Genomic DNA, 27,656 nt, shown 5'->3' with positions numbered 1-27,656 from the left:
ATGTATTTTGTGCAATAAATAATCCATATATTTAGTGCTAACAGATTTTGAACTGATATTGGGTTCAATGAGACGATTCAGGTTTTGAGCGGTGGGTGACTTGGTAATTGCTTTTAATGGGACGATTCCTTTAACTTCACCAAAGCTTGTGTCCAACAGCTGGAACCAAGTATTGGTAATGATTTAAAAGCTGGCTTTCTTAATGTAAGCCCAATGTTAATGCTACACTGTATTCTTTTACTCTAAAGATAAAATATCACGAGGCATGAATAAGGTAAATAAGTTGGCGTATTGAGCAACAAGTGGCCTCTGCATTTGACTTCATGAGACGATTCACTGAATTTTACACAACTTGTTCTCCGTCAAATGCTTCAGATCAGCCTGCCGTAAACTGAGTCACTTAATGAAAACTATGATTACATATTCCATTCTGTATTGTTTATTTCACTGGTTTTAAATGAAAGAATGACAAAAGGCTTCTCAAATATAACGAAGAAATTTACTCAATTTTCCCTTGTTTGAAGAAAAAAATGTTTGCGAAAGTAAAACAAACAATGAAGTAGCAATTAAGAATTCAACAGGGAAAGTAAATTTTCGGACAAGGAAAACCCTTAGGGGTGGCATTAGGGATTTCTGCGACATCAGGGTGATCCGTTGAAAGGGAAACCCGAGACCCATTTTTAACCATATTGTCAATTTGAGACAATTCAATCGGGAACTCATATTACTTGGAGTTTTTCGGTGTATTTGGACCCCTTCCTTTTACTCCAACTTAAATTTTCAAAATTAAATTAGGTCTTTTTCCCTGACCAAAATTACAAGGGCGAGTTTATATTTTTCCTTTTCAGGTTGTTTGATTTAGCTATCTCCCAAAAATAACTTCAAAATTAGTTCCAGATACCCTTTTTCCTTTGATTTTCCAAATTTGGAACCAAAATTTTTGAATTGACTTTGATATTATCAAACAATTTGGGGATAACAATATTCCCTCCTTCCGCTCCAGACTTATAAAAATTTTTATAAATTAGTCAGTTTGGACCAAAATTTTCAAAGAAAGTTTTTTAAAAATTTTTTCCTGAAGTTTTTGGTGCGGGATGGTGACGACAAAGAGTGATTTCCCAAAATTTCCCCAAAACTCATTCATTTACCGAAATTTGGACCAATTTTTATATCGATATTTTGCAATCGATTTATTGATTCCAAGTTTTTGAGTGCTGATTAAAAAAACACTTCCATTTATACCCAGACCTACATTTCACTCAAATGAGGCCGGACAATTTGCAGGGCCCAAATGTTATATTGCATTTCCCCAGTCAATAGCGACTCAAAAAAACGGCCGTACCCCTAGTTTTTTAATTGACCAAATTTGGCCAAAATTTTGAAGAGCTAGTTTGCCCACGTGTTTGTTGCCAAAAACCCCCTTTCGACCAGAAATTTTTTATCAAAACGGACCCAAAATTTTCAAAAAGTACTTTATTTTTATGATTGGGGCGCTGAACTTGACTTTTCCAATTTTGATAATTGAAGGCCTTTTGGACCAAATTTTGGAATCGAGTTTGACGTTGATCCCACAGGTTTTTGTTTGCTGATAACAAAATCACTCCCATTTATACCCGACCTACATTTCACTCAATATGAGCCCACAAGCTGCAGTCCGAAGTGCACAAATTCGCATCGCTCAGCCACACCACGCGCCCACACAAAACGGCGCGTACCCCTAGTGATAATTGAGACTTTTGGCTTTATAGTTTAGAGGGCTAGTTTGCCCAGTGTTTGTTAGCCAAAATCCCCCTTTCGAAAGGGGAAATGTCATCACAACCACAAAACATTCATCGTACTTTATTCATGATTGCCCCTTACGTTTCTCGGTCAATTTTGATAATTGAGGCTTTTGGCTAGTTTTGAGGGCTGGTTTGCCCAGTGTTGGTTTTCTTCGTCTCATGGCGGCGTAAGATGGTGACCGGGATCCTGACCATCATGGCTTCGGGATGACCTCACAGTCGACCGACACGCACAGAATAGCGGGGCCTTCACGAGTTTTCCGCGCTCGATACTGAAATCGGTAACGCCCGTATGGCATGATTGGGAAGTGAGGAAATGTCCAATTCACCGGTTCATTCTTTAAAACGCTGTGTGCCTGGAAACGAAATGGGAGTAGTAGTCCAACTATGCTCAAGACCACTCTTAAGTGAAAATAACGGCTATTTAACTTTTCTTGAGCACCAAGTCTTGAATTGTGAGTATAACTTGTTCCGCAAAGTTTCAGCTTCAGCTCACACACAATTACTGAGTAATTTTTCGTGCAGAAGTGAGATTATCAAAATTGTGGGTCTCTTTGTGCCTTTGAGCCATTTTTCCCTTTATCGACGTAACGACTTGCGGTTTGATTCCTTGCACACAGCTTAATCTCCCGTATCCCACACACTAATCGAGAACTCAAGTCACGCGTTTCCAATTTTAAAAATGCACACTCTTAAAATCTTACCAAGTAATTTGAGCATACATATAACAAACTAATATACTTTGTTATACGAAGAAATAGTTCGCAAATTACGAAGTATTTTCTTTGTAAGCTTATGTATGCTCAAAATTTTGTTCCAAACTACTTTGTTTTGTAAGGCCCAAAATAGTTTGTAAGGTTTTCTCAGTGCGAAAAAACCGGCCAAAATGTAACTTCTGTGCTGTCTTTTCCCAAAACATTCCTGTTCAGGCGCCGATTTCGTCGAAACTATAAGCCCGAGAGCGAAGTTGTAACCCGCGTTTTATTCTTTAAGATATTGACTTTGAACTCTACAGCCGCGAATGCTGTGCGGTGCCGCAAACTTCTTGCCTTGGTGGAGGGGAAAATGTTCACCGTGTCACAGAATTGGGCAATTTTATGCCAGGGGGCGGCAACGGCCTAGGAGGCGCGTGAAGCCATGCGCGAGTAAGGTGCAGGGGATACTTATTTTGCTTCGATTGTGAGATCTAGGCAGTTGATTGCAAAACGCTTTGCACAGATCGAAAGAGCACAAAATTTGGGGTGCATTAGGCCTAGTAGACTGCCCGATACTTCCAATTCAACGGAACACAAGGGCAAAATCATTTACACCAACATGGCGCATTCGAGTTTATTCCTAAATTTTATGATTTTTGTGTTTTTTGGTGTTTTTACTGCACCTTAATTGCCTGAGCGATAGCGAAGCCTCCAGTGCGGTTGAAAAGTTTTTTCTGTCTGTCTGTCTGTGTGTGTGTGTACACTACTACTCCTGAACGGCTCGGCCGATCTGGCTGAGATTTTGCAGGCTTATTAGGCATGTTCTTGGCTCGGCACTCGCGAAATTTCACTATCCTAGCCCACGTGGTTCAGCTTTTATAGCCGAAAAACACCTGATAACCGGCGAAAAATCGAGTTTTCTGCTGGCAGATCACTTCTGTCTTGAAGGAAGGGGGGTCCACTCTACAAAAAATGTCCTGTCAACGCCGTTAATTTATTACCAATGTTTGCTGTTATGCAATTCACGGCGTTTGCTGTGAACTTGCTCACGGCGTTCACTGTGATCTCGGTTACAGTGTCCACTGTGATCTGGCCACAGTAAACGCCGTGAATTCGAGCCTGATTTGCAGTACTTCGGTGCTTAGCGGCGTAAAACTCACAGTGTTTACTGGGGACCAGATCACAGTGAACACCGCGAACAAGATCACAGTGAATCCCGTGAGCAGATCACAGTAAACGCTGTGAATTGACCTACAGTGAAAACTGGTAATAAATTAACGGCATTTACAGGACATTTTTGGTAGAGTGTCTGGGGGGCCGAGCCCCCCAGCCTCGACAAGTTAAAAAGCTACAAGGGTCAAGTTCGTGTTATCTATAGATGCAGCAACTCTATCTAGAATGAAAGAGGGTCTGGGGGGCAGAGCCCCCCAGTATGCAACAAGTAAGAAGTAACCGACGATTGACAAGCCATTGCCGCTAGCCAAGGCAGGCTAGCGTCGCAGGCCAAGGTAGGTACGCCAGGCGCGGATTGGAGGAACAGGCCGCGAGATATCGCGAAGCCTGTTACGACAAGACGCGGTCTGGCGTAAACCTACCTTGTATTAGGTAAGGGAGGAGTTTCGAGAAGGGCAATTAGCCTAATGCACCCTAAATTTCAAGCCCTTTCTATCGGTGCAAAGTGTTTTGAAAAACACAGTCTAGTTTTCATAATCTCGAACAAGTGCGCAACCTCTGCACTGACGGCGCGAGCATCGCATCACGCTCTCCCTAGGCCGTTGCCACCCCCTGTTTATGCATTTGTTAATTTTCGAACACTCCTCAGCGCCAAAGGTTTGGTAGGGAATTGGGTCATGGCTCAAAAGACGCAAAATGACTTCCTCTTTCAGGTGGTACACACTAAATGTCATGGGACTTTTTTTGTCCCACGGTTTATGCAATTTTAAGCACATCCGACGCTGATACAATTTTGTTCCCGTCTGGTGACACATTTTGTCCGGCGCCAGCTGCAACTTGTACTTTCACTAGACAATTTGTCCCGCCTGGCGGACACAAAATTGCATCACCACCGGATGTGCTTAAAATTGCATAAACCGTGGGACAAAAAATGTCCCATGACATTTAGTGTGTAGGTGCCGTTTCTCGATTGGAAGACTGGTTCTGGCATTACCTCCCTCCGAAGTTGAAACAAGCTAGGGCCCGCCCTTCCGTCGAACCGAGTTGCCAGCTCCGCTTCGCTGCGCCGGCAACTCGGTTCGACAGGGGGCCGGCCCAGCTTGGCCTGCCGGCGGCCTTTCCTCGGGCCTTCGGCCCTCGCATCAGACCCAACTTGGCCAGTCGAAGGCCCGGGCCTTCGGCCCGCTCGCATCACACACCCCGTGAGCGGGTAAAGCAAAGTTATCGATGTACCATCGTGACTTAGGCCCGCCCTTCTATTCACAATATGCAAAAGTCCTTAAACTTTTTACTCCAACTGTCCTTAGAATATGCCCATTTCATTTGTCTCTTAGCCCTCATTCCGAAAATACCCATATTTGACATGCTACTGCAACTCCTTGCAATAGAGGCAAAGCAGGAGCGCAAAACGAGTCCGTCGCATTGGTCGCACTTTTTCCCATAACTCATGAAGGCGGGCTCCTGGACCCCCTTTCCGACCCCTCGTTGAAAAGGTCTTGCTGAGACCAATCGAAACCTGCAATAAAATTTTTTAGTCGGTCGACCCCCTTTTTTGAAGATCCTGATCTGGCCAACTTGTAAAAGCGGCCGATGGGGTCGGGACCAGGTCCCACTGCAGGAAATAACCACAACAAAAGTACACAAATTTCTGGCAAATTTTTTATCAGGTTTTTATTGTACTTTCGAAGTACAACAATTGTTGTACAAAGTACAATGAAACCGGCATGACGAGTGATGGGCAGAGCAGGCGTCGTTGTGGTTTGTACAATTCTCGTTGTACTTTCTACAATCCCTGTTGTACTTTTATTGTACAGTTTTTGTTGTACATTTGTTGTACTTTTCACACTTTTTCTTGCAGTGCATTCGTCTTGTCTCGTCGCCCCGATTCCAAAAATACCCCTATGTGCCCTTCTACCACCAATAATGGCGGAAATCCCCCTCCCGCTCATGTAAACCATGATGAACCTGCAGCAGCCCTTGTGTGACCCGGACGGGATTTGCACCACCGGATTATTTGTTTGGACGGTACTCCTGAAGTACCCTCCAAATCTGGTTACTCTAGCTCAACTCCTTCCTTGTACACAGACGCCAACAACAACGACAACAACGACAACAACACACAGACACAAAGGCAAATGCATAGCCCCCCCCCCCTATTTTTTGAATAGAAGGGCGGGCCAAAAAGCGTCATCGGGCCAGATCGATAATTTCGTGCCATCAGTGACTGACTGTCCTAACGATTTCGGGCTATCGGGCCATTCTGCGTCTTTCGTACCCCGAAACTTTGAGCTTGACGCTAGTTCGATTCGCTACCGGGAAGGGGTAGTTTTTATTTTCGTAAACGATGTAACTTAAGTTATCCCATGCCATGCGCATTTTCGGAAACTTCCCTTGTTGATGGGAATCTTCCCATATCAAAGTATAGGGGAGAAATCAAAGTGTGAGAAAATCCCGGCCAACTTCGGAAACGCGTATAGAATGACCAGGAGTAATAGTTGAAAGAATTTAAGGGGGTACACCAGTAAAAATCGTCTAATTTTTTGTAATTTTTTGGCTGAGCGATAGCGAAGCCTGTTACTCCATTGGGGTTGAAAAGTTTTTCCTGTCTGTCTGTCTGTCTGTCCGTCTGTGTGTGTGTCCGCACTACTCCTCCTGAACGGCTCGGCCGATCTCGGTGAGATTTTGCACACTTTTTGGGCATGTCCTTGGCTCGGCACACGCGAAATTTCACTATCCTAGCTCAACTGGTTCAGTTTTTATAGCCGAAAAACACCTAAAAAACGGCGAAAAATCGAGTTTTCTGCAGGCAGATCACTTCTGTCTTGAAGAAGGGGGGTCTGGGGGACGGAGCCCCCCAGCCCCGACAAGTTAAAAAGTTACAAGGGATCTAGAATGAAGGGGGGTCTGGGGGGCGGAGCCCCCCAGCCTGCATCAAGTTAGAAGTAACCGACGATGGACAAGCCATTGCCTGCCGAAGGCAGGCTAGCGCCGCAGGCCAAGGTAGGTACGCCAGGCGCGGATTGGAGGAACAGGCAGCGAGACATCGCGAAGCCTGTTACGACAAGACGCGGTCTGGCGTAAACCTACCTTGTTTCATTAATCGTTTTTGCCTACTTTTCATGTCAAGTCGAATGCAAGAAACCCGACCTTGAAATTCAAAATACTTTAGGTCGGGAACACAAGTTGATTTTGACTTGATTTAAATTGCATCTTTTCCCCTTATAGTTGGCGGTAAGGTTGAGCGCTTTAAGATCAATGAGTTTGTTCTGTGACTTTTTAAATCGAAGCTAAGAAAACGAACATTTTGGCGCAAACCGAGCTAAAATACGTCAAAAGGCAAATTTATAATCCGAAAAAAAAACACGTTAAATCTATGTTTTTCCTTAAAGGTCGTTTTCTCAAAACACCATTTTGTACCTTTGAGCCAATCTCACGGGCGCCAAAAGTGAAATAATAAAATGCGGGTTTCGGCAAATTGTTCCTTAAACTTGCGGCTATGGTCTGAACCTCGGAAATGGCCATCCCATAGATAGGACGTGAGCAGCAGCCATGAAAGCGTGAAAAAGTGGTCAAAAAATTTGTTTCTATTTTTGACTTTTGAAAAAACAAATTCAAAATCATTCTTTTTGCATGCTCGTGGTTCAGACCATAGCCACATGTGTCCTAGTGAGAAATTTTCAAATCCCGTGCTCGAGGCTCAATCCGAAGAGGCGGAATCGTGGCAGGAGTGAAGCAAGGTCGCAGAAATATGAAGTGCACTGGCGCCCTCCCGAACCGATTTTTCTTTGATATGATATAATTTGAGCCAAGAATAAAACATCAATCGGATACATAGGTTGCTTTTTTCAGAATGATCGTTTTTCGAAACCTCTGCATTTTCACTGGTGTGCCTTCTTAAACACTGGTTGCCAACGAATGTGACGTCATATTCGTTCGAATGTGAATTTTGTCACGTTCGTTAAAATAGATGACACATTCGTTTGATTGACGGTCTACTTTCAAACGAATGTGAAACCCTACTTGAAGGGCCGAGTCACGTTCAAGCGAATATTGAGTCATATTCAAATGAAAGTGACGAAATTCACACTGCAACGAATATGACGTCACATTCGTTCGCTACCAGTGAAACAAGATATTTTTCTTTATCATTACTTGGGAGCCAAAAGGACCCACAATTCTGGCAACTTTCCGAAAGCTCCGCACAAAACTGTGCGTGCGTTATGAAATGCACGAATTCGTGCACAACTAGCGGGAAAGTGAGCGATGTTGTGCATCAATTGGTGCGTTCTATGGAGAATATTGATAAAAGGCTATGGAAAATGTTGTGTTTTGATAACAGAGAACCATGGTTAGGTTGGGTGCCATGCATGGCAAAAAATTGAAGCTGACTTAGCCTTTTAGGACACTGTAGTTGGGAGTGAACACGAACAATTCCCTCTGGGTTCTTACAGGAGGGCGGGGAACGAGGAACACATACCGCTGGTACGACACATGGGTCCTTCCTGGCTCCATTATATTTTGTTAGAATGCGGAAAAAGTCAGGAATATCGTCGCGGATTACAGAGCACCCGGTCCTTGGGATACGAAAGATGAAAGCATTTTCTTTCCATTGGTTGTTCGACCATATAGCAAGATCAGCTTCTGTCTGTAAAGCACAACAGTTAGCGCCAAATAGTTTCAAGTTACATCGACCAAAAAAAAAAAAAACACATGACCCCATATGTTGAGTAGAGCACACTGCAAGGAAAAGTGTGAATGGTACAACGAAAGTACAACAAAAACTGTACAATAAAAGTACAAAAGGGATTACATAAAGTACAAAGAAAATTGTTCGAATCACAACGAGGCCTGGGCTGCCCAGCACTCGTCACGACGGTTCCATTACATTGTATAATTGTTGTACTTTGAAATAGTGCAATAAATCCCCGTTAAAAAAATCCAGAAATTAGGATTTTTTGTAGTGGCTTTTTCTTGCAGTGTACGAACTGTCTCTCATCTTACCAAAGTATTGTCGGTAATTTCTCCCTTAAACGAAATGTTTCCCGAAATTGTTTGTAGGTCATATGGCCGACTTCGGCTGAAATGGCTCGGACGGAAAAGTAGTTCCAGGGTCTTGTCAGATGGACAGGATTCCCATGAGTGGGCAAAAGCAATGTATGGTCCCTGAAAAAGTGAAATGGATGTCCATGCCAGCGTAAACTAAACGACAAAAACAGGAAAGAATTATTGGCTGAGCGATAGCGAAGCCTGTTACTCCAGTGCGGCTGAAAAGTTTTGTCTGTGTGTGTGTGTGTGTGTGTGTGTGTGCACTACTCCTCCTGAACGGCTCGGCCGATCGGCCTGAGATTTTGCAGGGTCATTAGGTATGTCCTTGGCTCGGCACTCGCGAATTTTCACTGTCTTAGCTCAACTGGTTCAGTTTTTATAGCCGAAAAACACCTAAAAAACGGCAAAAAATCGAGTTTTTTTCCAGGCAGATCTCTCCTGTCTTGATGAAGGGGGGTCTGGGGGGCGGGGCCCCCCAGCCCCGATAAGTTAAAAAGTTACAAGGGTCAAGATCGTGTAATTTGCAGATGAAGCAACTCTTTCTAGAATGAAGGGGGCATGCAACAAATTAGAAGTAACCGTCGGCGGACAAGCATGCCGAAGGCAGGCTAGCGCAGGAGGCCGAGGTAGGTACGCCAGGCGCGGATTGGAGGAACAGGCAGCGAGACATCGCGAAGCCTGTTACGACAAGACGTGGTCTGGCGTAAACCTACCTTGTTTGGTATGAGCCAATGTTTTCCGTTTAAAACATCAAAATATGTACAAAAAAATTAAAATTGCAAAAGTAATTAGCGGACCACGAAAAATGAGAAAAACACGTTTGTAACTATCGGAAACCTCCATCTTGTGGAATAGGGCCAGCGCATCCTGCTGTCAATTGCAGAGGTACTCAGAAAAGGAGCCTGTGTAATGAAATACATTCTTTTGTAAATTCTTTTGTTCATGACTTATCATTTGAAATGGACACAGGATAGAATTCTGATAGCCACACACTAAATTACTATGGAATTTATGTTCTGTGTGCATAAAAAGCTTTGCACAACATTGTGCATGCGTTTTAAAATGCACGAATTTGTGCGGAACTAAGCAGGAGAGTAGGCTGTTACGCATGAACTCGTGAGTTTGACGCGCGTGCTTAATTTAGAGCAAAAGCTATGCACTTTAAAACTACGTAGTTGTTGTGTGGGAGTGTGTACTGGGCTGTGCTTGGGAAGACAATATTGCTTTAGAAGAAATTATAGCTCGGCGTCTGTGGTTCTGAAAAAAGGCGAAAACCTGAAGACCGGCATCAAAACAACCCCTGTTTTGTTGTTCAAGGGAAGACGTTTGGGTTGTTTTGAAAAGGCGTCTCTAGAACCAGGGTTTTATTGACCAATTGCAATGTGGTGCATGCGCAGTTTGAACTTTTTGAATTCCCCCCTGTTCTAATTTCCTTTTCGGCCCGTTTTAAAAACCATTTAACTTTCCATTTAACTTTCAATCGATATGACTATTCGTTATCATTTTATACCTCAACCAATACACCAGAAGGACATTTATGTGAACCATGGTAAAGAACGAGTCTGACTTCTTTAATATCAATTTAAATTGGTATAACTGTTTCGATGTTCTTTGCTCCTTGTTGTTGTTTTTTTTTCAGCTTTTTGATTTCTTTTATCTATCGAGGTTTAATTTTGAGGGGTGGAACACCGACCATTTGGTTATTTTGTAGGACTGAGGAGTGTGGCAGGGAGAGGAGGGTGGCTACCAAATGGCAGTGGCGACACTGCCCTTGGTAACCACCCTCTCCTCACTCTCAAAATAACCAAACTGACCTCGTGACCCCTAGGATTTCTTGAAATCGTATTTTTTTTTTCAGTATATTATACTGCACTGGCGAATACGTGACTTACAGCAAAAGAGTTTATTCGTTTGCTGAGAACGAAGTGAAAGGCCAGCAGTGGAAGCAACGTCACCCAGACTGCGATGGAAACAAGCGGCGACCACATGACAGCAGACACGTTCATCCAACAGACAATGTGGGAATCTGAAATGAGCGGAGAATACTACGGCAAAAAGTGCATCGGGTGACTTTGGTTAAAAATGAAACGTTGTAAAAAAAGGACCTGGTCAAGTGGGAACTATAGAGTGTTAGTGCCTCTGGTGATTTTTTTTTTGACTTAGCTCCTTTTTTTGTTTAAGTTTTTAAAATGACGGAATTAGGTTAACTTGACTCTTTTGATCGATGCATAAAAACACAAGTTAAGTTACCTCCTGTAAACAATATCTTCAACGGAGTCATGCTGAATTTGGTTGAGTTGTTTCCATTTTTCGCAAAATTGAGAGTAAGGGGTCTAGGTAAGTTGCATCTTTCTTCGAAGTGGATATTCTCCTTAACTGCTAGGAATTGAGTCAAATAATTTGGTGTGCAATGATGCAAACCATTCTAAGGCACAATTGTAAAATGAAAAATAAATATGGAGATAAGTCGAATGATTTCCTTCTTCCGCTTCCTGGATCATTGGTCTCAACGAGAAACGACCTGCTTCCTAGAGTGTTACATTCTTTTGAACGTGCATCAGCATTCAAACGAATGTGATACCATATGTGACGATACGCGACCAAATTCACATCCTGTTATGACATCACACTCGTTAAACAAAAGTGCACTCTGGCAGTTCTTCGCTGGGGCATCCTCGTGGCTATCACGCCCTTGCCCATCTCTCATCGTACCTTACTTTCATCCTGCCATCAAACAGGCAACTTTTGCTTGTGGCTCCACAAGACCAGCAGAGCAGCCTAAGTTTTGGCTTGTGGATCCACAAGCAACCACCTCACTGTCAAGTTCCTTCTTGCTCACTAAACTCTGCTCGGGATCTCTGCACCACATTGTTCAACATTGTGAGCGCGTCACCGGCGAGTCGCAGGGCAGTGGGAATTGTGGTTTGTTTTCGGGCCGCACGCGCGGACGCCTCCCATTCATGCCTGCCAAGATTGGCACCGATAAATAGTTTTGCGCACACACGAAAGTCGTTCCACTCATGGCCAGACTCTCCCCATAAATTCATCGAAGAGCGGCCTCCGACTTTGGGCGAGCCAACAGCCATGCGATTGAAGCCACTCGAACGTGGAAACTATTAGGCAAAGTATTACGAATAGAATGGCGCGACTATAATACGCGAGTGCATACTTCCTCACTGAGAATTGTAGGTTTTACGGGTCCCCGCGCAAACCCGCCAGGGCTTTACGGATTATTCTGCCAGGTCGCCTGCACCATAGAGCAGGTCAAGCTGCACCGGTTGTCCCAGGTGAAGCTGCGCCGGGCGGTCCAGGTCTACCTGCGCCAGTTTGGGTGAAAATTGCCTGGCGCAGGTCGAGCTGCACCGCGGTGACCCAACGTGGCTGCCGTCAGGTTTCACGGACCTGCCGCTAGGTGGCGCTTGGAGCGCCGTGTGCGTTCACCAACAAGTATTTCCTATTTATGTTACTAAAGTAAATAATTTTCGACAAATGTATCATCTGCTGCCCAAGTAAGTGTCAGCTCTAGCCGTTGGCTTCCAGTTTTAAACTAAATGTCACACTGAAGTCGAGAAAAACGCATTTCCATGTTGCCACTCGCTGGCGTCGGCGGTCGGCCATTTGGTTGGGTGCACGCAAGCAGAGGGGGGTATCTTCAATGGCAGGCCCAGGAGCGCTTGTTGTTGCTAGTGTTATTGTTGGATGACGTCAGCACTCCCGATGGGGTAGGGCCACACTAGCGGCGAAAAAAACGGCGACTATTGTTGACGTCGGCTGCAGGGACCTATTTCATTTTTATTTCAAGTGAACTCATTTACGTAATCCAATTTCTATATCAAATGGGATGCCAATGTGTTATGAGCTTTTATTGTGATCAAAGAATCAAATGAAATGTTAAAAATTTGATGGTGGGGTGTGTGCAGCCATGCGAACACAGAGCTGATGTTATGGTTTGGACAGGGTTAGTTTCAACACAATTTGAGGAAATTACAGTTGAATTAAGTGTTGGAGCGGTGATTTGATGGCATGTGGTTAAAAGTGGGTACGCCGGAAGGTTAGTTTTTGGTCAAATGAAGAGTGGCCGGGAAAATTTCGCGGCATTGGCGTGAATAATTGTTTACAAGATGTTGTGTACAGGTAAGCAAAAACCAGGCATTTATTACTCAATATAAATAACCAATTCAATTCAAAATGACCAATTCCAATCCATTTTCACATATGTGAAACATGTTTCAGTTTTTGACTTTTTGTCTCTCTCCTCTTCTTTTTTTTCTCTTTATAGTCTTGATTGAGGGCCAAAACAAAATCATTGAGTGCCCCAGTGGAAATCTTCTTTAATAGAGAGGGGACATGAACTTGATGATCAGAGCATAGTTTAAAATTCCGAATAATTCTGCTTTCAGACTGGAGCCGCCCAACAAAATTCTGAAGTACGTTGGGCAGGTGACACATTCCTGGCATGTGCACTTGCGTTAATGCATGAACTTCCTTTACCCTATTAGTTATATATTGTGATGGAAGGAGAGCTTCAGTTTGCGATGATGAAGATGAAGTGTAAGTATGCAGAATGTGCAGCGGAAATTGGCATTCTGATTGAAGTAGCAGCTTGCACTCATCACACTTTGTTTTTTTCAGGAATGCTTCCACCATGGGTGCAGCAACCTTAGCACTGGCAGCTGAGGCCATTTTCTGCTGCATCCGTGCCAAGAAGTCTGCATCAGAGGCCAGTGGTACAGAAGGCTGTGGCTGCTCATCTTCGTCAGAATCCTCCAGCTCATCCGGGTCCTCTTCTTCTGGCTCGCCATCAACTTCCACATCTTGCTCAACAGGTAAGCCTTCAAATATATCTTCGGCCACATCTTGTCCTCCTCCTTCTTCCATTTCCTCGGCCGCTTTCATAAGTGTAGTCAGATGGATCAGATTTAGAGCATTATCGTCCCTACAATTTTTTCCCTTGACTGTAGTAGAAAGCAGTGCTGTTAAAGTTAATTTAACGATTAACGAAGTTACTTAACGCCGTTAACGTTAATTAACGAATTAACGTTAACTCGTTAAAGTAGTCAGAATGTCTTAACGTTAACGAGTTAAGTTAAGTAGGAATGTTAACTTCTTAACGCCGTTAACGTTTACTTTGGTCATCTGTGTAAGCATATTTTATCGACATTTGGGTCATACAATATGTAGAATTTATGTCTTGGGTGAAAGAAAATGAACAAAACCTCAATTTTTGTGAAAGGTTTTGAAAGTTAGTCATTTTTTGGCATCTTGAGGACTGAAAATCTGTCAAAAATCAAGAAATCACACAACGTCTTCGGTTCATCAAGAAGTAAAACTAACTTTAACTTCGTTAATGCGTTAATTTAACGTTAACTCGTTAACTAATGCTGAAGAGCCTTAACTTTAACGAGTACGTTAATTCGGTTAGGTTAACGGCTTAACTTTAACTCGTTAACAAAAAAAATTAACTTTAACACCACTGGTAGAAAGGTCGTTCATTAGCACTGTGCCATAGGCTGATGGAAATTCCGCAACTCCAGGATTCGACCTGTGGCCACCAGCATTTCTTATTCTGCTGTAGAAATTTTCTTTGGCGTCTTGGTTTATGTGGTCAACAGGTAGGGGTCCAAAATCTTCATCCTCATCTTGCAGATCCAAAGCCAAAGAGGCCAGCGCCCTTGTTGATGAAAGCCAATTATTTATAAACTTCAGTCTGGTGCCACCAATAAACCTCCACCCTTGCATCTCTGCATACATTTCTTCCCACACCTTCATGTGGCGTGAAGTGGGGGTGAAAGCACACTTTAAGGTTTTGGTTTCATCCAACGCCTTGTCAACCCCATTAAAGGAATCAAAAAAATCATTGATCCTTTCAACAAATTTTCCAGTGGCCATGGCTTCAGGTGGCAATGCGCATGTAAAAGTATGTCATAATGGCTGCAGCTGTTTTTGAACTGTAGAGACGGGCTTGGAGGGGCACATTCATCTTCTGAAACGTATTTGGATGTAAATTAGTTTCAGTTATATTCTTCAGTATTCTAGGGTGAATTTGCATGTCCCATCTTACAGTCTGCTCAATATATTCAAATTTTACCACGGAGCCATCTGGGAGGACTAAATTGTAGGTGCGAAGAGCAGTGGCCAAACTTTTGAGCATATGGGGTGGATCACACATTGTGTAAATTTTTCTCCCATTGATAAAGTGGTATGGGTTTTCATCTGTGACACCTACACGGCAAAAGTGGCGCCTGGGATTCCCAGGCGCTATTCGCATTTTCCAGGCGCCGGTCCACAGTGGAGCGAAACGCCAAAAAATGCGACATCGTGCGACATAGAATCATTTTCCGATCCCTCAGCTTTTTTCACGGCATATGGTCATTTCATGATGTTATCTAGTAAAAGAAATGATTTCCTGGTATTGGCTAGGCTTATAGAGCAAAAAATCGCGAAAAACACGAAAATTTTGTATCAAAATGTGCCATTTTTTACACGTTTTTTGCCCGTAAAACTGTCAGTTTTTCGATTCTGCAACTTTTCTCAACAGATTCTGAAAGCTAAGGACAAGGCCTACAACTTTTGTTATGGTCGCAACACTGTAGCGAGGTCGGCTCTTCGAGTTTTTTGGCCTCAAAGGTTTTCCCTATAATAAATTTTAATGAAAAATTATTCCTATTTTGACAAATTTAGGTATTTTTGTGCCCTTGAGGTCTGTGTTGCCTCGCTACATCTATTTCCGGTTCTTATTAACTCGATCGGATGAATTGAAACTGGTTGGGATGTAAAGCGGACTGCAGGGGCACAAGAATACCTAAATTTGTCTAAATAAGAATAATTTTCCAGTGCAATTTATTATAGGAAAAACCTTTGAGGCCAAAAAAGTCGAAGAGCCGACCTCGCTACAGCGTTGCGACCAAAACAAAAGTTGTAGGCCTTGTCCTTAGCTTTCAGAATCTGTTGAGAAAAGTTGCAGAATCGAAAAAAATGTCAGTTTTACGGGCAAAAAACGTGTAAAAAATGGTACATTTTAGTACAAAATTTTCATGTTTTTCGCGATTTTTTGCTCTACAAGCCTAGCCAATACCAGGAAATCATTTCTTTTACTAGATAACATCATGAAATGACCATATGCCGTGAAAAAAGCTGACAGATCGGAAAATGATTTTATGTCCCACGATGTCGCATTTTTTGGCGTTTCGCTCCACTGTGCGGTCTTTTCCCGACATATGATTCCCAGGCATTCCGAGGCATTTCCAGGCCGCGCCTGGGAAGACTGTGGCCAGCGGCCAATTTCCAGGCCGCGCCTGAGAATTATGTATCCGGAAAAGACTGGCGCCTGGAAAAAGCGCGCCGCGCTTGGAAAATTGACTCAAAACCAGACAATGTCTGGAACTAAAGGCCTGGACGCCGAGGTTAGGCCAGGTGTCCAGGATTTGCGACCTAGGGGTCCCCGATGGTGTCTTTGAGGTCCCCAGGACACGGGGAGTCCAACGCCGAGGTTGCCGACGCTCTAGGACAAGCGGTTCCGAAGATACGAGGACGTACCACAAGGAGTTCGTCAAAGCAACTTTTTAGTCGGAGGCCAAAATCATCTTCGGCCTCTGGCTGCGTTCCACTTAGGTGTCCGGGACTTTTGACTTTAGCATCGTGTTGAGATGGTGCGAGACTACCAGGAACCCGTCAGCGGTCGTCGTCGGACGTCCTGGGTCTGTAAAGTTAAACCATGCGCATGGTGCTTGCTTGCATGCATGCATGCATGCATGGGTGGCGGATCGCTACGGAATCCACTCAGAAGGCTATTGTTTCCATCTAGCATGACCCAAGAAGAAGTTTATAGCCCTTAGAAATGTGACAGACTTCATAACAGTGCTTTTAAAGTGGCATTTTCAGAGGGACGCACCGATGCTTGCTTGCTTGCATGCTTGCACGCACACTCGCCCTGTCGCTAGAGCTCTTCCAAACGGTCCTCTATCTTGGATGCCAATATGTTTATGTTTGGAGCATTATTATGTGACAAAAAGTCATTCTAACTCCTGTCGGATGAGAACTACACCTTTCTATATGGATTCCGTGGTGATCCGCAACCCATGCATGCATGCATGCGAGCGTCCATGCGCATGGATTTACTTTACAGACCCCCGGTGCGCTCAGGATGCCGACGATTGGGGGTGCCGTGCCGCCATACGGTTCAACAACGTTGACGCCACCACCCAGGTGGTCCCTGATGGTGTCCTCGAGGTCTTTAGGACACGGGGAGTCCAACGCCGAGGTCGCCGACGCTCTAGGACAAGCGGTTCCGGAGATACGAGGACGTACCACAAGGAGTACGCCAAAGCAACTTTTTAGTCGGAGGCCAAAATCTGCCAAAATCATCTTCGGCCTCTGGCTCCGTTCCATTTGGGTGTCCGGGACTTTCGTCTTCAGCATCGTGTTGAGGAAGTGCTAGACTACCAGGAATCCGTCAGCGGTCGTCGTCGGACCACCGGTGCGCCAAGGATGCCGACGATCCCTAGACGAAGGCCAAGTCCCGGCCAGCGGGCCATCACCCGGCCAACACCCGGCCAAGTCCGGCCAACACCCGGCCCAGGCCCGGCCAACACCCGGCCAACACCCGGCCAAGTCCGGCCAACACCCGGCCTGGGCACGGTCAACTCCGGCCAAACCCGGCCTCGGACAACACCCCGCCATTGCTTGGCCAGCACGCGGCCCATTCCGGCCACACTAATTTAACGGCCGAAAAAGGGTCTTTTCGCTGTCTAAAGCGCTTCCGAGGCTCCCCATAACACTCCCGGCGCCTTTTTCGGTACCGCGGTATTAGTGGGTAGGCGAGCGTGTGTCGGGCTCGAAATGGCATACGATCATGTGTGGTCTTGTCCTGAATGGAAATGGTAAATAGTGGGTAGGCAGCCCCGCAGACACGCCTGTTGAGCAGGCTGGCCCAAATTTGCAGCCAAATATTTCCGCGGAAGTCATCAGCCCTTCAGGGTATCCCAGCGGTTCTCAATCTTTATCGGCTCGCGACCCAAAATTTGAAGCCAAATATTTCCGCGATCCCCAGGGACAATTTCGCAACCCTACGGGACCGGGGTGATTCCATGCGTAGGGGGTCATTTCAGGTCACCGGGGCCTTGCGCCTGAACTGAGGTTGATTTAGTAGCTTGGGCAATTCTAATTTGTTTTACTAAACGAGGACCATGTCGTCATGTGGATAAGTCAATCTAACTTTTGTTTTTCTAGGTTTCGTAAGCTGCTAAAGTGTCGTTTTGTAAGTTCCGTCATGGTCACCAACACCTATAAGACAACATTGCCATGCTGTAGTATATGACTCAGCCACATCAAAAGAAAACTGGCTATTTAACTCTCTTCCCTGACTTATTCTTCGCAAAATTACGGAAGGTGACCTTTGTATCATCACTTGTTGAACCCGAAACAGCCTATGGGAAAATGTCCACCGTGTGACCATGTGACCCATGCTGCTTTCACAACTGACGGTCTACTGGGGTTCCTTTTCGTTTTAGAACCTCGCGACCACTTGGGATCGAAAGAACATAAAAAACCCTTCCAGAAGCCCGTGCCCGCGGGACCTGGGGCGGTCAAACGACGCTTCCAGGCCGTCAGAATTGTTCCAAACGGTAAGGGTGTAAAAATAGATGTAAATTCCGTTTCGGGCCGTAGCTCCTCCATCTGAGGGAGAAAGTTCCCACAGCCTTCGCTGAAAAACGCTATTTTGGATGCTCAAAATGACACCGTCAACAGTTTTTACCTATCTTGTAACCCAGCGGGTCAGGAGACGAAACACTTCGCTTTGTAAATTCCGTAATCCGTAAATTCCGTCATAAATTCCGCCGTATCTCATAGGGGGTGAAATTAAAAGTCAAGTTGTAGCGCTGCCACGCTCAGAGGGGTACTGTGGGGTACTATGTATGCCATCTACACCAAATTTAGCCCCTAAAGTGGAACTTTAAAAAAGAACATTTGGTACATCCAAAATTACCCTCTACGCACGGAATCACCCACCTCCCCTATTGCATGCCTTTGTCACGGAGTGCGATTATTCACCTTCGTAAGGGAGCAGTATTGTCTCAAAGCTGCTCAAAACGGTTACAAATGCCTCTGAAAAATCGTGTTTTGGGCCGACTTTAAGCAGAAACCGCGTCTGATCGGAGGCGGGCCTTTGTACTTTTCCATCGGGCAATTGGTAAAGACCAATTCGATCAACATCGTCTTTTATGCCTTGGAAAATTCGCGTTTTCAGTCGAGTTAAAGCAATCTCTGCGTCTGATCCGAGGCGGGCCTTAGTACTTTTCCAACGGGCAATTGGTCCTTGGACCTTCCATTAGCATGCCTTTGTTACGGAGTGCGATTATCAGCGTTAGTTTGGGAGCAGTATTGTCTCAAAGTTGATCGAAATCATCTTATATGCCTTGGAAAATTCGCGATTTTAGTCGAGTTAAAACAGTCTCCGCGTCTGATCCGAGGCGGGCCTTCGTACTTTCTCAACGGGCAATTCGTCTTTGGGCCTTCCATTAGCATGCCTTTGTTATGGAGTGCGATTATAAGCCTTAGTTTGGGAGTAGTATTGTCTCAATGTTGATCACATTCGTCTAAAATGCCTTGGAAAATTGGTGTTTTGGCCGACTTTCAGCAGCCACTGCGTCTGATCCAGGGTGGGCCTTCGTACTTTTCAAACGGGCAATTGGTCTTTGGACCTTCCACTAGAATGCTTTTGTTACGGAGTGCAATTATCAGCCTTTGTTTGCGAACAGAATCGTCTCAAAGTTAATCAAAACAGTTACAAATGTCTTTGAAAAATCGTTGTGACCGTTTTAATCTCTTTTGAGACAATACTGCGCCCAAATTAAGACGGATATTCGCACACCGTAACAAAGGCAAGCTAAAGGAAGGTCCAAAGACGAATTGCCCGTTGAGAAAGTACGAAGGCCCGCCTCGGATCAGACGCAGAGACTGTTTTAACTCGACTAAAAACGCGAATTTTCCAAGGCATATAAGATGATTTCGATCAACTTTGAGACAATACTGCTCCCACACTAAGGCTGATAATCGCACTACGTAACAAAGGCATGCTAATGGAAGGTCCAAGGATCAATTGCCCGTTGAAAAAGTACGAAGGCCCGCCTCGGATCAGACGTAGTGACTGCTTTAACTCGACTAAAAACGCGAATTTTCCAAGGCATACAAGACGATTTTGATCGATTTTCGATTTTGATATCCTGTAGGGCTGATGACTGCTGCTTCCTCAACAGTAGAGGTTGATCCAGATGGGCTGCGGTACTCACTTGAAAACAAACAATTTAGGGAAGAAACAGTAAATAAATAAGTGAAGAGAACGAACTGTGTGTTGAAGCTTGTGGTGCAAGGTCCAAAAGTAAATAGTCTGCCCATCCCCGGCCACACCACTGAAAAGGGGTGCCTGATCGCCATGTCACCCGCGTTGCCATTTGCCAGGGCCGAGCCAGCGCCTGCCAGGGTACAGCGTAGGCCAGCCTGCTCAACAGGCGTGTCTGCGGGGCTGCCTACCCACTATTTATCATTTCCATTCAGGACTAGACCACACATGATCGTATGCCATTTCGAGCCCGACACACGCTCGCCTACCCACTAATACCGCGGTACCGAAAAAGGCGCCGGGAGTGTTATGGGGAGCCTCGGAAGCGCTTTAGACAGCGAAAAGACCCTTTTTCGGCCGTTAAATTAGTATGGCCGGAATGGGCCGCGTGCTGGCCAAGCAATGGCGGGGTGTTGTCCGAGGCCGGGTTTGGCCGGAGTTGACCGTGCCCAGGCCGGGTGTTGGCCGGACTTGGCCGGGTGTTGGCCGGGTGTTGGCCGGGCCTGGGCCGGGTGTTGGCCGGACTTGGCCGGGTGTTGGCCGGGTGATGGCCCGCTGGCCGGGACTTGGCCTTCGTCTAGGGATGGTGGCACGGCACCCTCGTTCGTCGGCATTCTGGGCGTACCGGAGGTCCGACGACGACCGCTGACGGGTTCTTGGTAGTCTAGTACTTCCTCAACACGATGCTGAAGTCAAAAGTCCCGGACACCCAAGTGGAACGCAGCCAGAGGCCGAAGATGATTTTGGCCTCCGACTAAAAAGTTGCTTTGACGGACTCCTTGTGGTACGTCCTCGTATCTCCGGAACCGCTTGTCCTAGATCGTCGGCGACGTCGGCGTTGGACTCCCCGTGTCCTGGAGACCTCAAAAACACCATCGGGGACCCCCAGGTCGCAAATCCTGGACACCTGGCCTAACCTCGGCGTCAGGGTCTTTAGTTCCAGACATTGTCTAGTTTTGAGTCATTTTTCCAAGCGCGGCGCGCTTTTTCCAGGCGCCAGTCCTTTCCGGATACATAATTCCCAGGCGCGGCCTTAAAATTGGCCGCTGGCCACAGTCTTCCCAGGCGCGGCCTGGAAATGCCTCGCAACTTCCAGGCCCCGCCTGGGAATCATATGTCGGGAAAAGACTGGCGCGTGGAAAAAGCGCGCCGCGCCTGGAAAATGCGAATAGCGCCTGGGAATCCCAGGCGCCACTTTTGCCGTGTAATAACTGGAATGCTGCTCTGTTTTTGTCCAGGCCATCGGTGACGGAGACTCTGACCTCCAGCCCAGTGCCCAGAACACGGGAGATGGCCTCTTGGAAAATTGCAGCAAAGTCAGCACCAGTTGCTGCCTTATTGGTGTACCAGAAGCCCACCACCTGCTTTCACTTGCCATAAATGCTGCGCACCATACAAGTAAGTACTTCTTCTGCTGGTACTGGTACTCTTTGGCCGTCTCCCACATCCATAAATCCCAGCACCTGGTCAGTTATTGGGTCATATCTGAAGTACACCCGCAGAGACATTTCATCAAAAATAATGACCACTAGTCGGTCTCTCCGACACATGCCCTTGACTCTCTCTGCGAGAGCCTTCAACACTGGGCAATCCAAGGGCATGCCGGGTTTTAAATTTAATTTTTTAATGACTTTGTAGATAGTTTTGCGGCCTGGTTTGATGAATGGAAGCCCATGGTATCCTTTTGCGCTCCGCTGGTGCATTCCCATGTGGATCATCTTCACGTCAAAAGGAAACCTGCGCCCTCTTGGCTTCCTGTCAGCATTTTTCAGATTGTTTTCCAAAATTTTGAAGAATGATGGATTTAATTTTTCTCTAAATTTATTCATGACTCTTTCTTCTTCAGTTTTTTTCATTTCTCTAATCTGCTTGTTTTTTTCGTCCAATGCCTTTTCCAGGCGCTGAGCTCTTTATTTTGCTTGGACTGCTGTCGTTATGAGGGACTGCACAAGAGGCGTTCTATTCTTCAGCGGGACTTTTGGAATCGCTGGAATTGCCATTTTTGCCCTGCTTTTCTTTGGCCGCTTCTTTTCAGGACCTTGCTCAGGACTTTCTGTAAGTAAATTTTATTCATTATATTTCTTATTTACTGAGGAAAGCAAAGCTCATAAAAATAAAAATTATTTTACCTGCTAAGTCTGCTGGGTGGCTATAGCTGTGGTCTGGAAGTTTCTCCATTTCTACATCCATTACATCCATAAGCCCAACAAGGGCATCTTGTCCTATTTCTGTTCAAGAGACACATTTTCGATTAAAATTTAGCCCTTCAACTGAACTCTATATTAAAATTTATTAATAAAATTACCATCTGCACCATCTACCCGACTGGGAGCTCCTTCAATTGCATCTGTGGGAAGTGAATGGTCAGCTAAAGCTAGTTCCATCACATCTTGTCCAATTTCTAAAGCATACAAAAATTTAAAAAAAAAATTAAAAAGAAATACTCTTGCACTGCAAGAAAAAGTGTGGATAGTACAACAAAAGTACAACAAAAACTGTACAATAAAAGTACAACAGGGATTGTAGAAAGTACAATGAGAATTGTACAAACCACAACGAGCCCTGGACGGCACAGCACTCATCATGCTGGCTCCATTGTACTTTTGTACAACAATTGTTGTACTTGAAAAGTACACTAAATTCCTGGTAAAAAAATTGCCAGAAATTTGTGTACTTTTGTTGTGGTTATTTCCTGCAGTGTGTAGTTCTCAGTAATAATTGTTTTCTGACTTACCATCAACAGGACAAACAACAGGACAGACAGGACCAGGGTCTACTTCAGCTGGGATGGCAACGAATGGTCCAGCATCATCAACCAAGGCAGGCGCCTGAGCAGCATAAGTGGGATCATCCACAGCCTCGTCCACATCTGCAACCGCTGCGAGAACAAATATCTTTTCAGCAAGAGTCAAAAAATGTTTCTCATATTTTAACCCTTAGTTTTTGGCCCGCCCTTCTATTCAAAAAATAGGGGGAGGGCCTATGCATTTGCCTTTGTGTCTGTGTGTTGTTGTTGTTGTTGTTGTTGGCGTCTGTGTACAAGGAAGGAGTTGAGCTAGAGTAACCAGATTTGGAGGGTACTTCATGAGTACCGTCCAAACAAATAATCCGGTGGTGCAAATCCCGTCCGGGTCGCACAAGGGCTGCTGCAGGTGCATCATGGTTTACATGAGCGGGAGGGGGATTTCCGCCATTATTGGTGCTAGCAGGGCACATAGGGGTATTTTTGGAATCGGGGCGACGAGACAAGATGAATGGACCTCGTCCCGACCCCATCGGCCGCTTTTACAAGTTGGCCAGATCAGGATCTTCAAAAAAGGGGGTCGACCGACTAAAAAAATTTATTGCAGATTTCGATTGGTCTCAGCAAGACCTTTTCAACGAGGGGTCGGAAAGGGGGTCCAGGAGCCCGACTTCGTCTATTAGTCACATCAGGATCTTGAAAAAAGGGGGTCGACCGACTGAAAATTTTTACTTAAGTTTTGGATAGGTCTTGGCAAGACCTCTTCAACGAGGGGTCGGAAGGGGGGTCCAGGAGCCCGCCTTCATGAGTTATGGGAAAAAGTGCGACGGACTCGTTTTGCGCTCCTGCTGTGCCTCTATTGCAAGGAGTTGCAGTAGCATGGCAAATATGGGTATTTTCGGAATGAGGGCGAAGAGACAAACGAAATGGGCATATTCTAAGGACAGTTGGAGTAAAAAGTGTAAGGACTACTATGCATATTGTGAATAGAAGGGCGGGCCTAAGTCACGATGGTACATCGATAACTTTGCTTTACCCGCTCACGGGGCGTGTGATGCGAGCGGGCCGAAGGCCCGGGCCTTCGACTGGCCAAGTTGGGTCTGATGCGAGGGCCGAAGGCCCGAGAAAAGGCCGCCGGCAGGCCAAGCCGGGCCGGCCCCCTGTCGAACCGAGTTGCCGGCGCAGCGAAGCGGAGCTGGCAGCTCGGTTCGACGGAAGGGCGGGCCCTAGCTTGTTCTTGTCTTGTCCTACCTTCTGGCTGAGCATTGTACATTAGGGTGGGCCGTGAAACACGATTTTTCGATATCGCAAACGTAATAGCGCGCCAAAGTTACTTCATGGCATTACAAACTCAACGCGATCTGGGGCAGGTCTGTAACTTAAAGCTTGACCCTCGCGCATCGACGTTGAAAATTCGAAAATTCGACTTTTACGAGTTTTTCTAAAAACATCCATAGAAACTGAACCAGATGTCCAAATGATGTTTGCGAGACGGAAATGGAAACGTCTGATCATGCTTTATCAGTTTAAGACCACCGGGACCCTCTCCGAGCAGTAGGGGACCGATGGGAGAAAATTACAAAATTACAATTTTTTTTCCGTTTTTTACAAAATGCAAAAATTGCCTTCAGGGTTTGATACGGCCATCCTGACGTCACCGTACCCGAACCATACCCCGAATCATCTTCTCTAAGGGCCCCTTTCCCGTTTTAAGCGCACGGGGTACTCCGGGATCCGTTCACATGTTAGGATTTGGACGCCATAAACACATGTTTTACTAAAAATGCAAATTATCTGTACTCAGGGCACTGTAGGGCACTCGTCCCGTCCGTATGAACTGCAGTGACTCAGAATCGATTACTAGATGGTGTCTTTGCGTCGCAGGAACCCACCAGTATATAGACAATCGGACGAAGAGACCTTTAGAACGCTATTTACACTGTAAATCTCGTTAATCTAGAGTTAAAACGTATTTGGCTCGTCTGGATTAACGAGAGAAGGTCGCTGCACGTTTATACAGGTTATTCTTATCCATCGCATAGGTTGTAGGTGCCTGTGACGCAAAGACACCATCTAGTAATCGATTTTGAGTCACTACAGTTCATACGGACGAGACGAGTGCCCTAAGTACCGATAATTTGCATTTTTAGTAAAACATGTGTTTATGGCGTCCAAATCCTAACGTGTGAACGGATCCCGGAGTACCCCGTGCGCTTAAAACGGGAAAAGGGCCCTTAGAGAAGATGATTCGGGGTATGGTTCGGGTACGGTGACGTCAGGATGGCCGTATCAAACCCTGAAGGCAATTTTTGCATTTTGTAAAAAACGGAAAAAAAATTGTAATTTTGTAATTTTCTCCCATCGGTCCCCTACTGCTCGGAGAGGGTCCCGGTGGTCTTAAACTGATAAAGCATGATCAGACGTTTCCATTTCCGTCTCGCAAACATCATTTGGACATCTGGTTCAGTTTCTATGGATGTTTTTAGAAAAACCCGTAAAAGTCGAATTTTCGAATTTTCAACGTCGATGCGCGAGGGTCAAGCTTTAAGTTACAGACCTGCCCCAGATCGCGTTGAGTTTGTAATGCCATGAAGTAAATTTGGCGCGCTATTACGTTTGCGATATCGAAAAATCGTGTTTCACGGCCCACCCTATTGTACATCAAATGGTCCCGTCTGTTGTTCGTAAAGTCTGTGGGTTTGAAGTGTACCTCGCACACCTTGTGAAACTTTAACTGGGCCACAGTTTTCCCAAACAATCTGGGATTCTTTAGAATTGGCAACCAAGAAGATCTGATAGGAAAAAATGTATTTTTATTGTACAAAGAGTAAGATATGTGCCATAGTAAAAGTTTACAAAGCATTTTCTGCATTTCTAAGGAACTAACTATTTACTTTGTTTCGTAAATTACCAAGTATTTTGCTTACTGTTGCTTATGTTTGCTCTAAATGCTTTGTAAAAATATACAGAAGCCTGCAATGGTTTGTGATATCTTAAGTTTGAGTGCACTGATAGTCAAAGCTACATGGAGTGTTTCAGCGTTGCAAAAAGATTGTGACTATTTTTTAAACTGAGGGAAATTGAGGTGGCTAGGGAGTGGCTTGGCTGCCTGGTAAAGAAACTAGAAGCAGGCTTAACATTAAAACTCATTAGTTGTGGTGAACCACAGCTTCTAGTTTGTTTACCAAGCAGCCAGGTCACTCCCTAGCCACCTCAATTTCCCTCAGTTTAAAAAACAGTCCCAATCTCTTTTCCTGACTAGTAACGCTGAAACACTCCATGCAGCTTTGACTATCAGTGCACTCAAACTTAAGATCTCACAAACCATTGCAGGATTCTGAGTGCCTGAAAGCTTCCCCTCCAGAGTGGATTCAGTTTCCTTACCTTGCTGGTGTTATTCTGAAGAAAGCCAGATTCTTATTTTTCAATGTATTATTGGTGCACCCAGGGTAGGAACATTTTGTTCCGCCCATCGTAGCGATCCGCGCTTTCAATAATGGGAATCGGATTATCGCCTCGGCCACGGCGTGTTGAGTCGGGTCGGATGATGGCACTTGTCGCGTGTTTGACTGTGTTTGTATTGTGAGGTGTTTGGAGGTGGGGTAGGGGATGGGGAATGTCCATGTTTTGGTTTTGTTTTGATGCATTACAATTGGTTAAAATAAAATAAAACTTGTTTGAAAATTGTTTTATTAATCTTAAAAGATACGCCACACACGTCGGTGGAGAAGGAATCGAGAAAAGAAAAGCCATAAAAATATGAAAGGGAAGCCCTGAGTGGGGTGTTCCATGGTTCCCGCGTGAAAATGTTGCCAACCTTGCACCCTGTTTTGGTGAAACTGGGACAAATTAAGATACTTATTTCGATGAAATGAAGCGCGCCGATATGTTCCTTGACAAGAAAGCTCAGTGTGTGTTTAGATTCGTTTGGTTTTGGGCGGTAGAAAGATATTTTTCTTGAAGAGTGTGCTTTGCAGTTTTTCTCATTGTTACCTTGCCCCTACCCCATCGGGAGTGCGTGACGTCATCCAACAATAACAACAACAACAACAAAGCGACCCTGCGCCTTCCATTGAGTTACACCCCTCCACGCAAGATCCTTCCTGACTTCACGGACCACTTCTCCCGTGGAGTTGTGGGAGGGGGCTTGACTCGCTGTCTTTGCGAGATGCAGGTTCCCGCCCTAAGAGGTCGCAGTGTCTCGCTAATTTTCTATGCCTTTCCGGGTAAAATTCACCGATCCTCATTCTCCTGCCACACACCCGTACTGGTCGAGCGTCACGGTGAGCGTTTCCCCCACCACTCTCCCGGTCCCACCTGCACCGGTGCAGGGTGCAGCTCACATCCATGGTGCAGCTCCACCGGTGCGAGGGGCCCGTGAGTCGGTTTGCGCGCGGTGCAGGTCAACCTGCGAGGCAGCGCCGTTCAGCTCGGAGCTGCACCGCGCGGTAAAACCGGGGTTTTACGCCGGGGTCCGGGCTGAACCTGCACGATCTGCTAGCTTCAATTTCTCAGTGCTCGCTTTTGACGCTTACGAGATTGGCTGGTTAAAACTACTGCATTTGTTTTCCACATTTCAAAATGATGCAGCTGATTCAGTGTTCTTGCGGCAACTCTCTCCACGTCTGCTCGTAAACTGCGGGCAAATGGTAACACCCTAAAGCAGCAGTGAGGCGAAGCTCTCGCTCTGATCCTGCTCCGCTCCGTGCAGGGGTCACGGACTTCTTGGAGATTATTCAAACTAGGCCATTGTTTGCAAATCGCTTTGCACATATCGAAAGAGCATCACATAAAGGGTGCATTAGACTCATTGGCAATCCTTTACCTGCTACTTCAGCCCTCGAAAAATCAAAGTGAAAGCACCGAAAAATACAATAAGT

The 27,656-nt window shown here is 45.5% G+C and overlaps 1 protein-coding gene across 1 annotated transcript; it reads right to left on the bottom strand.

The window, feature by feature from the left end:
• Positions 1 to 1,894: 1,894 nt before the first annotated feature.
• On the bottom strand, positions 1,895 to 11,524 carry LOC117640368. The gene is made up of 5 exons (XM_034376835.1): positions 11,408 to 11,524; positions 10,588 to 10,721; positions 8,651 to 8,812; positions 8,127 to 8,294; positions 1,895 to 2,137 (listed from the first exon to the last, which is right to left on the bottom strand). Exons 2-5 carry the CDS (start codon positions 10,699 to 10,701, stop codon positions 1,976 to 1,978), a joined length of 606 nt encoding a protein of 201 aa, XP_034232726.1. The 5' UTR covers positions 10,702 to 10,721; positions 11,408 to 11,524; the 3' UTR covers positions 1,895 to 1,975.
• Between the last annotated feature and the right edge of the window lie 16,132 nt (positions 11,525 to 27,656).

The sequence above is a fragment of the Thrips palmi genome, unplaced genomic scaffold (genome assembly GCF_012932325.1).
Source record: "Thrips palmi isolate BJ-2018 unplaced genomic scaffold, TpBJ-2018v1 HiC_scaffold_12, whole genome shotgun sequence".
NCBI lineage: Eukaryota > Metazoa > Arthropoda > Insecta > Thysanoptera > Thripidae > Thrips > Thrips palmi.
The sequence above is the reverse complement of the archived record's forward strand: the minus strand, read 5'-3'. Positions and strand labels throughout refer to the sequence as shown.

Bases quoted from the DNA above. Each gene is read 5' to 3' on its own strand.
- LOC117640368 (XM_034376835.1), bottom strand. From the start codon at position 10,701: ATGAACGTGTCTGCTGTCATGTGGTCGCCGCTTGTTTCCATCGCAGTC. The intron at 8,295-8,650 runs GTAAGATGAGAG...TGTGCTTTACAG, and splicing joins AAATTACCGACAATACTTTG to ACAGAAGCTGATCTTGCTAT. The intron at 2,138-8,126 runs GTATGTGTTCCT...TTTCGTTTCCAG, and splicing joins ACCCATGTGTCGTACCAGCG to GCACACAGCGTTTTAAAGAA.